Source organism: Phoenix dactylifera, chromosome 12, assembly GCF_009389715.1.
Source record: "Phoenix dactylifera cultivar Barhee BC4 chromosome 12, palm_55x_up_171113_PBpolish2nd_filt_p, whole genome shotgun sequence".
NCBI classification, from domain to species: domain Eukaryota; kingdom Viridiplantae; phylum Streptophyta; class Magnoliopsida; order Arecales; family Arecaceae; genus Phoenix; species Phoenix dactylifera.
The window spans coordinates 13,439,211-13,454,662 of NC_052403.1; the positions used below are offsets into that span (position 1 = coordinate 13,439,211).

The window sequence follows — 15,452 nt, forward strand, 5'->3', positions numbered from 1 at the left end:
ATAATATATATTTATTTCAAATAGTTTTCATAAGAATATATTATATAATAATTATAATAATATTATTATAATACTTTAACCACTATTGTTATGATCATGTATGCTAATACCGAAATTATTGTCATCATGATTCTCAGTATACTTTATACAAACATTTCAATATTTATATTATAATATTTTTTATAATTATTTTAATTATAATAACCTACTTAGATCAAAAGCTATTTAGTGTCGGAATTAGGTCGCAATGCACGCGGACCCGGACCCTGTCGAACAGAGTCAATCCTCTCCGTTATAATTTTTCGGTAGGCAGGATCTAACTCCGGCTTCGCTTTGCGACTCGAGACTCGAGAGGAGGGAGGGAAGGGGGGACAGAGAGCGAGAGAGAGAGATGGGATCTCATCGAACGGCGGTAGGCGTGGGGGGGTGGGTGTTAGGGCTGGCGCTGGCGTCGGCGTCGTGGTGTCTTGCCGTGGAAGCGGATGGAGGAGGAGGAGGAGGAGGAGGAGGAGGGGCGAAAGGGCGGTTGCTGCTGGGCTTCAGGGAGACGCAGGGGAACGCTTCCTTTCAGTGCTCTCCCTCCGGCCCCTGCCTCCCCTGCCAGTACTCCGAAAAGGTAAACACAAACCTTTCTCATTAGATTAATTCCATGCGTGTATGCATGTACGTATACTATAAGCATTTCTTTCCTTCTTTCTTTTCAGGTTTTCGATGTTACAAATCAAAATTTGGGACAAAAAGAACAAGAAATTTTACAATTTGTCTTGAAAGTTGGGGGTTAGTCACCAGAGTTGTAAGGAAATAATAATCAACTGCTTCGAGTTGCTTGCACATCTACAATAGGTAAAAGGCTCGAGCAGTTCTAATTGATGACTTAGCCGTACATGACCTAGGACAAGTAACGAAGGTATCTGATCATAGATAGAATCCTGGAAAGTCAAGTTTCTACTGCAATTATTGTATATGGCCATGTCCCACAATGGCAAGAAATAGTGTCAAGTTTGTCAAGTTCTCTGGTTTGAATTGCAGTGTTCTTCCGAATTTTTATGGGGTGGCCTCAAGCTTGGAATTCTGGAAAATGTTCTTCAAGTTTGTGCTCAATTTCCCTGTGGCATCTTCTGGAGGAAAATGGACCCATCGGTTTGGCAGTGTAGTGACAGCTGCATGGTTCTGATTAGTATTCGGTGATCTAGATTGGCAACTAGCTGAAACTGAAGCACTCCTTTTTAAACATGGGAAAGAGTGGATGACTTTTTGATCAAACTAGCAAGTTGAACTTCTAGGCAACAAATGTAGTTTTTGCCAAAGCGTTGTTGTGAACACTGATGAGAATTGAGGCTTTGTGAATTGAATCTTAAAGATGCTTGGATTTTATTTTAGGATCAAATTTTAGAATATAGGCAAATATGTGTTTCTGATAGATTCTAAGATTGAAATTGGGGGTGGCTGCTCAAGCCCAAGGACCTAATGTAGTAGAAAACATGTCGATTGAGCATGTTCTTAGAGGAAAAGAAGAGAAAAGGTAACATATAACCATCATGACTCCTTATAGGATTTGACTTTAGATATTGTAGTACTTCTTTTAATTGCTTGACAATGGTATGGCAGATGTTGGGGCATGCGGCAGAAGCATTTGGTTTTCACAGAAAGGAATCAGTTTGGATGCAAAATTTAATTCTACGAATCATCAAAAATATGCAAGTGTGTGGGTGGAAATGATTAAGTAAAAGAAAGGGTAAAGTATAAAATAAAGAGATGTATGGCTAAAGAGGCCATATATAGTTCTATTTGAAATAATAAGCTTACAGATTTATGATTTTTGAACTTATAGTTCCTTGGATTGAGTTGAGTTGAGTTGAAGAAATTGACACCATGAGCCTCCATATATAAATCCTTGGAAGATTCTTGAAGACTGACCATCCATAATAAATAAACAATATCCAGATATCATCATGAAGCATCCATAATAGAAAAGTTCGACATTTCAGACAACTTATGGAATTAGAAAATTAAGGTTAATTTATAATTCAAAAAAGAAAAAGGAAGTTTTTACCAGTAGAGTAGGTGGATGCCCAATGATCCTTTCATTTGCTGGTTTTATATTGTAACTTTTTTGAAAAAGTGGTGCACCAGTATATTTGGAAGGGACTTTAAAGTCCACCTCTTATATTTAAAGGTGGGAAAGATTGCCATGGTAATGCAAGACATGAAAATGCCTTCTAAAAAGCTAATGTTTATCTCCTGTATCAGCTTCCTTATGTCCTTTACAAAGCCCGTTCTTGTACAGCTATCTTTTTTGTTAAATTAAAAAAAGTCCCTTTCTTCTTTAATGAAGTTTTCATTTTTTGGCACTTTAATTCTTTATTTCCGATGCACTGTTGATTATGTTTTTAAGATATGGCATGTGCTTGAATTTTTAGGATCTATGATTTCATTCTTTAGTGCTTAATCTTTGTGCCTTTTTCTCTTGAAGGACATCATTTTTATCGACTGTTGCCTAACATACAGCATTCTGATGATGGTTATGCACTGATTTCTGTTGGGGAACAGATCTCAGATTCCAAAAGAATGATGTATTGTTCTAGAAAAACTGGCAGAGGATACTTTGAAAGCTTGATCTTTGGTTAAACATGGATGAAATGGGAAGAGCTGATTGGACCCAAAAACATAGAATGCTACTCTTTTTGTGTTCGTTGGGTGGGGAGGGGGGAGCAGGGGAGGTTGTTCAGTCTAAAGCATAATTTAAATGTAGATTGTGGGGGATTTCTTGGACTGCTTGAGTTTTCCTTGGATGTTTACTCATTATAGATGAAGCATGATTTATGGCTTACTATCAGCTATGGTGGTCGCTTTTGTCATCTCGGTGCTCCTGATCTAAATTTAACAAATATAAGGCTCTCTTATGAAGACCACACCTCTGTCTAATTAGGATTGAGGTTGAAGGGAAACTTAAACAATCTGATTGGTTGGATGGACTTCCCATGGCCTGCAATGTTACGGAGTTTTATAGGGCATGCTAGGAGGGATGTCAATGCCATGCTAGATAGGATTGTTAGGGAAGATGTACAGAGGAAGAGCTTTCTCATTAGTAGATGTATCAATGCACGGGTGGATGCTGAGGCTTTCAGTTTCAATTTGGTTTTTTATTTTGCTTTTGGGATGTTAATTGATTATTTCTAGCTGTGCTGGTTTTTGAACTTTTTTTCTATCTATATTGGTTTCTGTCAATGAACCTTGACATAAACCTTGATTTGTTTTTGGATTCTTAGTTTCTGTCAATGAAGTTTCCTTTTGTTTTGTTTTTGATTTATAACACTATACCAAATAGGCAATCTGATAAGCATTCATACATTATAAACCAATATTGAATATCTAGAAATGTTTGAGTAACCAATTTTTTTCTTGTTTGATGGCTAATATAATCTCTTCAACCTATTATCTATTAATTTTTTGGTTATTTTTTAGTGTTAGATATCTTCATTCATCTATAATCCATATGCTACTTATCTATATGGCAATCCTCTCCATATGTTACAACAATTTCCTTCCATTTATCTCTTTGGTTGTGTATCCCTGGAACATGGCTATGGGCCACAGTTTTGTACACAATAGGGACTTGTGGATGGCTAGACCTATCAACCATTTAATTAGACTAAATAATGAAACACTAAACAGACAGGGAAAACTGAATCCGATATATGATCACTCAACATCAATCTTAGTCTCCTTTACCTAGTGGCAGCAAAAGGAAGGGGTATCACTTCAATTCATTTTTTAGCCACCTTCCTCTCTTGGTCATGTCTAGTCAGGGTTAATGTGGAATAAACCCTATTTAACTCAGTTTATTCAGCTGGATCATTTATCATCTGGGATAAGGGAGGGGAAAGCGGCTCCAAAAGAGTTGTCAGATCGCCTTACTTTGTACCCGCTTAATCTAGTTAACCGGATAAAGCTGGGTAAAACTACTTCATCAAAAAGGTAGAATAATTTTGTTTTGGTTTACCCCTTACTATTTGCCTGAAACTTTTACCATTCAACCCAATTAACCCAGTTTTACTATTCCTGGATCATATATGGTTTCAACAGCTAAATACTAGTAACTAGTCTTTTGACATGACATGCTACAGAAATTGCTAAGTATAAGGTTATTCGAAGTAAATTACGAATTTTTACCATGACTTATGACATGGTGTGAAAACTCAAACTTTCTGCGAAGGTTGGGAATGTCTAACAAATAGAGCAGACAGAAGTCACAGAACCAAAAGGGATTATAAAAAATGAACTTTTTTGCATAGGGATAGGAAAAGTAAACATTCTTGATAGATTGATAAAAGTAAGAAATATAAACATTTAAATAGATTTATAAAGGTTGTAGGTAGCTCATATGTATACTGTGATGTTGAAAGTTCTACATAGCTTGCACAAGCATATCTGCATTATGCAGAACATGTTAGTGGGGAAGTTTTTCTTTTGCGCACCCCCCCCCCCCCCAAAAAAAAAAAAAAAATTTCTTTGTGCCAAATTATTGTAATTATCATACTAGAATATTAAAATGTTCTGTAGACTGTTTTTTATCCCCAAGAAATCCAAAATCTGCACAGTTTTTTCTTAGCCAATGCGCTCATATCCTCAAATCACACGGAACCACTACCACTACCTTTTTGATTACAAAGCCCTCGACCAAGGGATTAACCCGAAATGAGTGATTCTTGCCACTGGCTGCCCACCTCTTTTGGTAAGGGATTTTCCAAAATAAAGAAGGGTCCGTGGGGCGCCTAATCGTTATGTCATAATAGATCCAAATAGTCAATGTCATAATAAACTTTAAGTATTGATTTCAAGATGCACTTTCTATTTCCACCATGACCATTTGTTTTTAGTGTATGATAGATTGTTATTGTAATCCAGAATAGTCAATGTAATTCTAGATTGGACTTTGCTACTGATGCATGGGAGTGCTAAACTTATTAAATATCAATTCTACTGATGAAGGTTGCAGAAATTTCAGTTCTCACTTATTTTCTCTATTTCCGGCAGACAACACTTTTCATTTCATTACGAAGCATTAAACTGCCTATTCACATTATTTTTATGATGACTAGCAATCATGCCTATTCACAAATTCATGACATCCTGCTTCATGTCGATATATATGGCATCTTTCTTGTAAGCTTCAGGCTGATTTGACAAGTGTTAAGATGGAGACGGATCGAGTTGAGCTGATCAATTACAGACGAAAGCCATTCAAATTGCCCATAATTTATATATTCTCATTATTGTGTGATAGGACATCTGATTATTTTCTCACATTTGGAACCCTAGAAAGGAAAAAAAAAATTTCCTGATAATTGAAATTTCTAACTACTTTAGGATTGAAACTAGAAATATCTTTGCTTCCAGTGAAGAATTATGAATGTTATTTAACTTCTATTAACATTAAAGAACGTTTTGACTGATATGTTCTTTAATTGCTTTGTGACATGTAGTTCCTTAGGATTTCTTAATTCATTTTGCTTACATGAATTTTACATCGTTCCAATGTAGAATGATGAGAAGTATCGTTGCAGTGAAACTGGCTATCGTGTGCCATTAAAATGTGTAGAAATACAAGATGGTGTGAATGATGAAATTAATAAAATCCACAGAAGGCTCTCCTCTCTTCAAGAGCATAGCAAAGCAGTGCAGAAAAATTTGCTTACTGCAATAACTAATTACAAATGGAGAAAGTTGTTGGACGATTCATTCACCTCCGAAGGTGGGAAACGGGGTTACATCACCTATAGGAGCTGTGTTCCAGTTGACGATGAAGAAAAGTTGTCAGTCCTTGGTTTTGAGGTATGCGAACTACACTGTGCACTCAAAACTTCATGATTATTATGCATCTATGCCTACATGATCTTTCTTGCCTGTGTTTAGGTTCAGCGAATTGCTCATTTGTGCGCCTTGTTCCTATTGTGCTTTCTTGTTAATCATATCCAAGTTTTCTTGTAATGTTGTGCATTTATACTCTGTGATTGGTATATTTATGATTTCTAGTTCAATTGCATACCATGTCTCTCATTCTCTATTATAATTGTCCCGAACAGGAGACAGAAAAGGAGACAGAATATAATACCAATGAACATTGTTTTGCTATACTATCATATAAAAATAAGCATGATAATTCTCAAACGTAAAAGGAGACAGAATATAATACCAATGAACATTGTTTTGCTATACCATCATATAAAAATAAGCACGATATAAGCATTCTTGATTGTGATTGTACTAAGGATCGCCGAATCCGTACCGGTAGGCATACTGGTCGGCCACCAGACTGGTTCGGTACCGGTTCGGACCGAACCAAATCAGTATCAAACTGGTACCACTGGTTTGGCCTGGTTCACACATCCTAAAGCCCCAAAAAAAATTTAAAATCAGTGGGAGCCAATCGGTTCGCACTGGTTGATTGGTTCACACTGGTTCCTAGCCGATATCGAATGGTACCACTTTTTAACGCCAAACTGAACCGGTCAAAGATCAGACCGGTTTGGTACGTGCTGAACCAGCCGGTATGGCATTCCTTGGATTGTACCATGGTTTCAATAACCACTGGTATAGCAGTCTGATGGTTATGGCTTTGACCACAATAGCGTCTCTGAAACCATGGTGTATGTCAGTTGATGTGAACACAACAAATTGATGTCGCTTTGAATTGCAATTTGTTGACTGTTGATTTGCGTCTTTTTTCTAGTCTGCCATTAGACTTATTTATGAAAATAGTGAAGATTATTATCTTGCTAAGAGCTCTTGAGCTTTCATCAAATATTCAAGATTGAACAAGGAAATATATCGTCCTGTTTCTTGGTTCTTCCATAAGTAATCCTGCAGCGTAAACTTTGGAACCCAGTTCTTTTTTTAAAATTTATTTATTCTAACAATTCATGAGAAGCATCCAAATCCAACCTAAATAATTTATTTCTGGAACCCTTCCATTCTCCAACATAATGTTCCTCCTGTTTCTTCTCAGTTCGAATTTTTTCCACGTCCTCAGCTTGGCGTGATTACACTCCCTTAAAATCTAGTACTTAAAAAGTTTGTTTGCATTGGATCATGCTATAAAGTTTAATGCTACTGTTGCTTGGAAACACTCTTGCAGACCTAATCATCCTCTTCTATTGTAACAGGTGATTATGGTGGGGCTGTTACTTATCAGCGGGCCGGTTGTATATTTAAGGCAAAAACGTACTATAATCATGCCAGGAGCTGGAGCTATGAGAATCCCAACCAACTCTCCTAGGTTCTAGTGGAGCAGACCAAGGATGGGCCGATCCACTACACGAATATCATCCTGTGTAACCTGTTTGTTGTGATTTTCCTTTTCATCTCCTTTTAATTTGCTCTTTTACTTAGATCTGGCATGGCCAAGGTAACATTATATTTTATTGTCTGTAAAGAGAAGAAATGAAGCTTCATGATCAATTCCTTGTAGCATGATTTAATTCTTATAAAAGTTTATTTACTATTTCCCGGGTCTGCTTTCCATTATCTGTGATTATGTTCTTCATCTTGTATCGGAACAAAAGAACTTTACCCACTCAATACTCAAGAATGTATGCATTCTTGGATGAGCACTTCTGTACAGTATTGATGGACGATTCTTTGAGAATTAGAAGTCATGGTATTGTTAAAATGCTTTGACATTTGAATTACTACATAGGTGCAGGATGTTTTAAGAGGTACATGTGATGGGGCGATGGTGGCAGGGATGCTCAAGGAGCTATTATAGATGGCCCAAGGCTTTCTGTACTGGTCACTACCATATCATATCGGGCATATCATACCATATCAATACTGAATCGATATGTAGTTTTATACCATACCAATATTTAGTAGTTTTATACCATACCAATATTTAGTATATACATCACTATCTTATATATACTGACACTATAATAAAATGATATTTATACGGGGTTTGGAATGGCGTCGTATGCTGACACTATAATAGAATGATATCTGTACAGGGTCTAGAACGGCGAACTTTAGATGGGTCTACTCTTTGGAAATATGTTAGCCCCATGTTTAATTCCTTTGCCCCTTAGAACTAAATGTGAGGGGATAAGAAAGGGCTCTTGGAATTCCTTCAAGGAGACAAATGAAAACCACATGTGAAGAGAACGGGAAAGAAAAAATAATATATACTTATTACTTGCCTCTTGCTTCACGCACTGTAGTACCAGAAATATTAAAATCTTTTGAACATTTTAACATTTTACACTTAATCATGACCAAAAAGAGAAAAAGCTTGAGAGCACTGAAGTAGGGGAAATGATCACAAGATCTTATGATAGCTGGTATGACAGTAAAAACAGCCGTTATAGTGCTCCCATGACATCTCGACTGCATCATGATATAGTCTTCGTATCAATTTTCGATTCACACTGTTTCTATTCGCAAAATATAATATTAGTTTTGATATTAACATTCCAAATACATGGTAGAACTATTAAATGAATAATTATGATACAAACATAATGCTATTATTTCATTTCATTAATATAAGTTGCTATATGCCAGTATGACAACTAATAACGGTTATTATTATTCAGGAATAAATATTTAAAAGCAACAATTTCGATTGTTCGTTTGCCCAAAGAAAAGCCACTTTAATATTCTATAATTATCTTAACCTATGACCGCTATAGAGGCATAATGACATTATGAGAACCACCAAATGCGATGCAGCAACTTGTACAACATTGAAAAGAATTTTGAGTGCTCGGACAGAACATAATATTAGTGATTATTGTTATTAATAAAATTGAAAATTTATTAACAAGTTCTCATGGTACATTTGATGCTTTCAACAAATCTATGTGTTGGTTAGGTGGACTGCTACACATTCCATGTAATAATCATGCAAAGAGGATTTCCATAGTGAGGAAACATTCACTAAAGAAAAATAATTATGAGTTCACTGACAAAGAAGAATGTGACTCTATTGGTGGCCTGACAAGCTTCACAGCTTGCCTTTTTAAAACCATCTCTTTACAAAGTAGTAATAAATGTTTTGCTGATGGCAACATCAGTTGTGATAATATCTGGTATAAAAAGGAGTAGATGCTGAAAGTAAGGTAATTTTCCAGACAAACTCTCTTCCAGTATGGATGTCAGCCTACGCAGGAGTTCCTTTCCACTTAAAGGATGCCAGGATGCAGCAGCTTATGCCTTGCCAATGAATTCGACATCAAAAAGAAGAGTTGAATCCGGTGGAATAATGCAAGAACCTGAGGCACACAAATATAGCCTGTGAGCACAGATGATCTCAACAGTGGGTCCTGATGACTTCCTGAGCTTCTAGAGACAAAGTTGCGCATAAAGCCATGATTAGTCAAGACAAATGTCATGATGAGAGTCGAAAAATACAGAATGCAAAGCTCTGCATGTTACTACCTGCAAATCCAAAATCAATTGTTTTGCAAACTCCTTGCTTGCGCATCAAGTTGTTGCAAGACAGATAGTTTAGACAGCATAATACGACGGTTTATTTATTTTATAGGTTAGAAACATCCAATATACTTGAAATATGGTTTATATGTGTTTTAGTATGTCTAGATCAGAACTTATAGTTTGGACTCTCAATTCATGTGGCTCATGATGCAGTTGGGGAAGCTAACTCTATTTGTGCCATCTTTTTTGAGACTACTTGATACGAGTGTTACCCAAACAAGGTTAAATTTGGTTTCTTGTTGTGTCCGCACTGGGAAATAATGACACAGTAGACAGTTGTGTCCCACAATGGACACCGTGTGGAGCAATGTTTTGCACATTTTGATTGCATGAATCCAGGATAAATGGTCCACTGTCTTGGTCCAGCTCAAAAAAATTTGGACAAAAGGCCTAAACTACATACCTTCTTTCTCACTTTCTTATTAGCATAACAAAGTTACAGAGACTAAAAGGGGAGGGAAAGAACTAAAGAAGGAGAGAGGGTTCTAGTCAGCAAAGAACTTATTTATCCTGCCTCCTATGTTTTGTTTGATCAAGATTTAGCCAACAAATAAAAAAAAGGGAAAATAAAGGAAGGGACGAGATAAAGGAGAGAGAAAAGAGACGAGCTAGGATCAGAGAATGTACCTTTCTCTAAGCCCTCGTCACAATCCTCACCTCCATGCCCTCTCCTCCTCTCCACGTCCTCTCTCTCTCTCTCTCTCTCTCTCTCACACACACACACACACACACACACACAAAACACTTGAAACAAAATAGCGGTAACTCTATTTTATAATTAGATTACTCCTCTCCCATCATATCTCTCCTTCTTTTCAGTATCCTTTGAAACAAAAGGTTTGGGGTATTCACATAAGTCGAGCTATTCATCGGGTGCCACTTTAGCACCATATACCAGATAGATAATTAAGTGGCTAGGTGGTTAATACAATGCTTCTTCATAGTAGTTTCTTTCAAGACAGATGACACTTCCTAGTATTTATAAAATATTTTTTATTATTTTCAAAATCAAAAAATCAATTTGTCCTCAAATTTCATTATAAAAAATATTATTTATACTTTTTTTGCAGGAGAAGTTCAAATGCCTTTGAAAGCATTTGACTCCAATTATTTTTAATCAAAAAAATGAAAGACCTCTCCGAAATTGAAAATCACCAACGTAGATCACTTACTTATTTACAAATTCATGATTACACAATTAGTGGATGAATTCAATTGCATATACAATGTCACATTGGATGCACATGTCAAACATGCACTAAACCTTGACGATGATGAATCCATGATGTATCATTGTGCTTATTAATCTAGCTCATGTCAAATGAGCAGGAATAATTCCAACTTTAATGCATCTTGATATTCACTAGTTTACAACTCCAGAGTGCTCACCGATAGATTCCAATGTCAATCTCTAGCATAGATAAAAAGGTGGAGGTTGATTCAGGTTAAATTTAATATGGTTTCAATATTTTGTAACGAGTTTTGCTTTGGCAATACTTCAAGTAACATGACACATCTTCATAGTAGCAATCTATCCTCAGCTTACATGGAAGAGTTCTGAAAGATTCTGATATACCAATTCTAAAATTACTATTGCTTGAGATAACTTTTTTTTAAAAAAAACATAAACTTGCAACTGAATGGAACAATAGCATTAGAGAAGAATCATGGCAAAGGTTACTTTAAAGGTGAAAACATATGAAACATTACCTCCTTTACAACCTGCACCTCTCATACCATAAGCAAACTCTGGAGGAAGCTTTAATGTGCGCTTACCACCTAGAGTCAGGAGCCAAAGACTCTAGTATCACATCTTATAACATGAATGCCAAAGAAAGAATAAAGAAAGTTCACTTTCGGCATACCAGCAAGCATAGGTGGAATCCCGTCACCACCTAAAATACCCTGATCCCAGCCTTTGATGACCTACATATGTTGTTACCAACAGTAACATACATCTATCATGGGAAAGAGTGCAACGAGGCCAAAAAAGAAAAACCTGAACTTGACAACACTTGCATTACATTTACATGGACCATTTAAACAAAATATATTTTATTTTCCAATCATTTTGTCACAAGGCATGCTGCTTTTTTAATTACAAAATCAGGCTAGCTAAAGCTTACATTACGCAGACATCTGATAAAACTTGGACAAGTTTGGTGCTCATAAATTTATCACATAAAGAATTAATATGGTAGTACAATCAAATAATATCTATTAACAGCCTTTGTATATCTAACCCATGCAAGCCTGCATTGGCTTTCACCCAGAAATGCTTAATTCTCTGATGGCATCTATTTTATAAGTCAAAGTGTAATGCAAAAGTCAGTTATCTGCATATTTTATGTGTCCAAGGCAAACAAGGTGTAGCAATAATTTCAGAATGTAATGTTTGTCTATCCAAGGCATCAACTTGGTTTGCTGACTAGAGCAACTTATGATGTTACTCACTGTTAAAGAAGAGGAAAAACATGCATATATGTGTGTGCGTGCGTGCATGTGTGTGTGTGTATTGAGCTCATGAGTATACATTCATATAACTTACATACAAATGCATAAGTATATATTCTATACAATGTATGTTCAGATAATTACATATGTGTTTGTATATGTACGTAGAGAGAGAGAGAGAGAGAGAGAGAGAGAGAGAGAGAGAAAAGATAATTCAAGGCCCTTTAGACTATTTTGAAAATTTTCAGTAGCAAGCACTAATGTAACAGAAGCTGATGAAAGAGACCAGCTCATCTTGGAATAGGCCTTGATGAATCAAGGCATGTTCAAGAAGTCAAAATCAAGTCAAGTTGGCTAGTTTATATATGGTGGCTGATATTTCACTACTTTTGGTTTGAAATATGCCTTGTAGAGGGCATATACAACAACTAGACATCAGATCTCGTAATGCTATACTTGCTGATTTTTTTTTCTTCCTGAATATGTCCGGGTGGTATAGGACATTCTTCACCAGTTAAAGATGGATGCAGGTTCCGTAGGTAATTGTGGATTTAAATAATTTACCATGAGGCATTTTATGTCAACAAGGTGTCTTTTAAGAGTCTTAAGGAAAGTATAGAGTCTTCTTAAGTTGCATGTTTACCAAGAGAAGGCCATAAGCAAATTTTAGGTCATAAATATTCAACAGAATCATGGCAAATTCTACCATCTTCTTCTTCTCTTAGTATTCCTCATCTTTCACACAACATGCTATCCCCATTACCCTATTGCTGCAAGAAAAAAAGAGGCGGCAAAAGGATGCAGGACCCTAGGTCCATCCTACTTTGGTTAGACAATCCTTGTGTAGAAAACCACATCAATAGAAACCTGTTATCACTCCAATTACCATTCCCATCTATTTTCTCATTGAATTGTATCTATGAAGGAGGGGCCACTGCTTCAACTCTTTGCAATGGTGCCGGTTACTATCCCCAGTTTGCCCCTCCCAGGACCCCGGATTGCCGGAATCATAACAGGGTAATGGCCCTTTATTGTATCTACAAAGGGAGGAGGAATTGGCTGTGAACATATAGCAGCATATATGTAATTCTAGTGCTACAATGAACCACAAACTTACCTCCCCAACACCGACGCGAAACGTAAGCGGCTGGCCACGGTCATAGCTGCTGTCGAACACCTTCCCATTCTCCAATCTCCCCACATAATTCGCCTTTGAAACAATCAAGAGTATGATTAAAAGATTAAAATCGACACTTTGCATGAAATTTTTCCACAATTTGGTTTTTAGAGGAAGAAGAGATACCTTGATGAGCTGGCCCTTGGTGGCCTCGGCGCCGGTGCCGACGACGCGGTCGCAGAAGGCGAGGCCGGAGGGGGCGACGGTGAGCGAGCACGGGGAGAGCCGGGAGGAGCGGCGGCGGCGGCGATTGCGGCAGGAGCAAGGAGGAGGGAGGTGGGATCAAGAATTAGTCGGGAGAGGAGGAAGCCGGCGCCGGCGAGGGCGGCGGAGGTCTCTCGTCGGCGGACGACGTGGAGGGAGCGGTTGGGATTGGTGGTGGGCGGAAATGAGGTTGAAGAGCTAGTGATGGAGAGGGAGTGGGGGCGTTTGGTGGTGGTGTTGGAACGGAGGAGTAGAAGGGCTGAAGGGGAGGAGGAGGAGGTGGAGGCGATCATGGCTCCAAGCTCCGACCAAATTATGTACTGGGGACTGGATAAGCCACTCCCGGTCATCGGCGCTATAACGGCTATCCAGGACCAGAAACAGTTCAAAATGGGCCGGCTTGGACCATTCGCAATCTGGGCCAGCAATGAACCCAGTAACTGGCCCGCTTTATCTTTTGTTGTTGTTAAAGCCTTAAAGGATGGATGAAAGCCTGCTGAACTTGGGTGAGGGCAGAATTCTAATCCAAGTTATTATTGGTATTAATAGGGTAGTTCTATATACACCCCCCCTGTTGCTCAGGACACCCCCCAAAAACCAAAAAAAAAATACCCAAACTAACCTTTAGTGTAATTACCATATTGCCCTTGAAATTTTCTCATACACCCCCCTTCCTCCTCCTCCGTTTCGTTTTGAAAAGAAAAAAAAAAAACACCCCTCAAACCCCCCTTAAACCCCTCCTCCCCCGTTCCCCCTTCTCCCTCTCGTCGCCGGCATTCTCCCGATCTCCGACCACCTCGCCGGCTTCTTCCGGAACCACCTCGCCGGCTTCTCCCGAAATTTTTTTTTTTCACGGTTCGTGCTCCGTTCGGCACTGGATCGCCGAACAAAAGGCTTCTGTTCGGCTGAACAGTGCCGAACAGAAGCCTTCTGTTCGGCAACCCTCAACCGAACAGATCTGTTCGGCTGCACAGTGCCGAACAAAAGGCTTCTGTCCGGCACTGTTCAGCCGAACAGAAGCCTTTTGTTCGGCGATCCAGTGCCGAACGGAGCACGAACCGTGAAAAAAAAAAATTTCGGGAGAAGCCGGCGAGGTGGTTCCGGGAGAAGCCGGCGAGGTGGTCGGAGATCGGGAGAATGCCGGCGACGAGAGGGAGAAGGGGGAACGGGGGGGTTTTGGGCGTTGGCGAGGTGTTTTGGATGGGAAGAGCGGGGTGGGGGGGGGGTTTGGGGGGTGTAGAGAGCAATTTAGGTGAGGGGGTGGGGAGGGTGGGGGGTAATTTAGGAATTTTTAATTTTTTAGGGGTGTCCTTAGCAAATGGGGGGTGTAGAGAGTATTTAATTTTTTTTTAATTTTTGGGGGGTGTCCTGAGCAATAGGGGGGGTGTATATAGAACCACCCGTATTAATAGCTTCTGACTTTATCAATTGAACCCACGGATGCCCTCAACTAGCTCCAATATTATCAATTGGAGTTTTTAAAGAAGACAGATAAAAAAGTAGCTTTTTCATAAATTGAAACTCAATCCACTTGGCCCAGCAGGCATCAGGATGGATTGATACCAGTTATAGGTCTATGCACAATAATTCGGTTAAACAAAGGATAACCAAGGATAAATGGTTGCTTAGGTGATCCCTCTCTTTATCTCCTCCATATATTTAAAATGACCAAAATGATCCTTTTTTTAGGCAAAAAGAACTAAAATTAGAAAGCCACATTAGTCTTTTAGTCCAAAAATAATCACTAAAAATGTTAGTTCTATTAATTATATTAGTTATACATAGGGGTTTATATAGGTCAGGTTGGCTTGAGTTACGGTCACTAGGAAACTATTTAATTTCAGTTAGTTCTCTATCCCAATTAATATTAAAAATCAAACTAAACTAACCAAAATAAGATCAGGCTAGTTTGGATTGCTTCTCGAGTCCTAGAAATTTAACTAAGTTTTATTGTAACAAATTGCTGGTTCTATTTAAGAAGATATTAATATTTAGTCAAATCAAATCAAGTTTTTCAAACGAGAGTAGAAATCAATTCAAAAAATAATTTATTCAATGGAAAAAAATGATCCCATGTTGTCTTCTCTTACTCTAGAATTAGTTATACTCATTAAGGATAGCTATA

The 15,452-nt window shown here is 38.1% G+C and overlaps 2 protein-coding genes across 2 annotated transcripts; one reads left to right on the plus strand and one right to left on the minus strand.

The window, feature by feature from the left end:
- Positions 1–365: 365 nt before the first annotated feature.
- Positions 366–7,509, plus strand: LOC103718998. Its single transcript, XM_039132631.1, has 3 exons — positions 366–616; positions 5,545–5,835; positions 7,167–7,509. Exons 1-3 carry the CDS (start codon positions 392–394, stop codon positions 7,284–7,286), a joined length of 636 nt encoding a protein of 211 aa, XP_038988559.1. The 5' UTR covers positions 366–391; the 3' UTR covers positions 7,287–7,509.
- Positions 7,510–8,911: 1,402 nt separating this feature from the next.
- Positions 8,912–13,692, minus strand: LOC103718769 (peptidyl-prolyl cis-trans isomerase FKBP13, chloroplastic). The gene is given in 6 exon segments (XM_039132637.1): positions 8,912–9,269; positions 11,203–11,271; positions 11,358–11,418; positions 13,064–13,156; positions 13,250–13,345; positions 13,348–13,692. Coding segments are annotated over 6 exon segments (714 nt in total). The 5' UTR covers positions 13,678–13,692; the 3' UTR covers positions 8,912–9,204.
- Between the last annotated feature and the right edge of the window lie 1,760 nt (positions 13,693–15,452).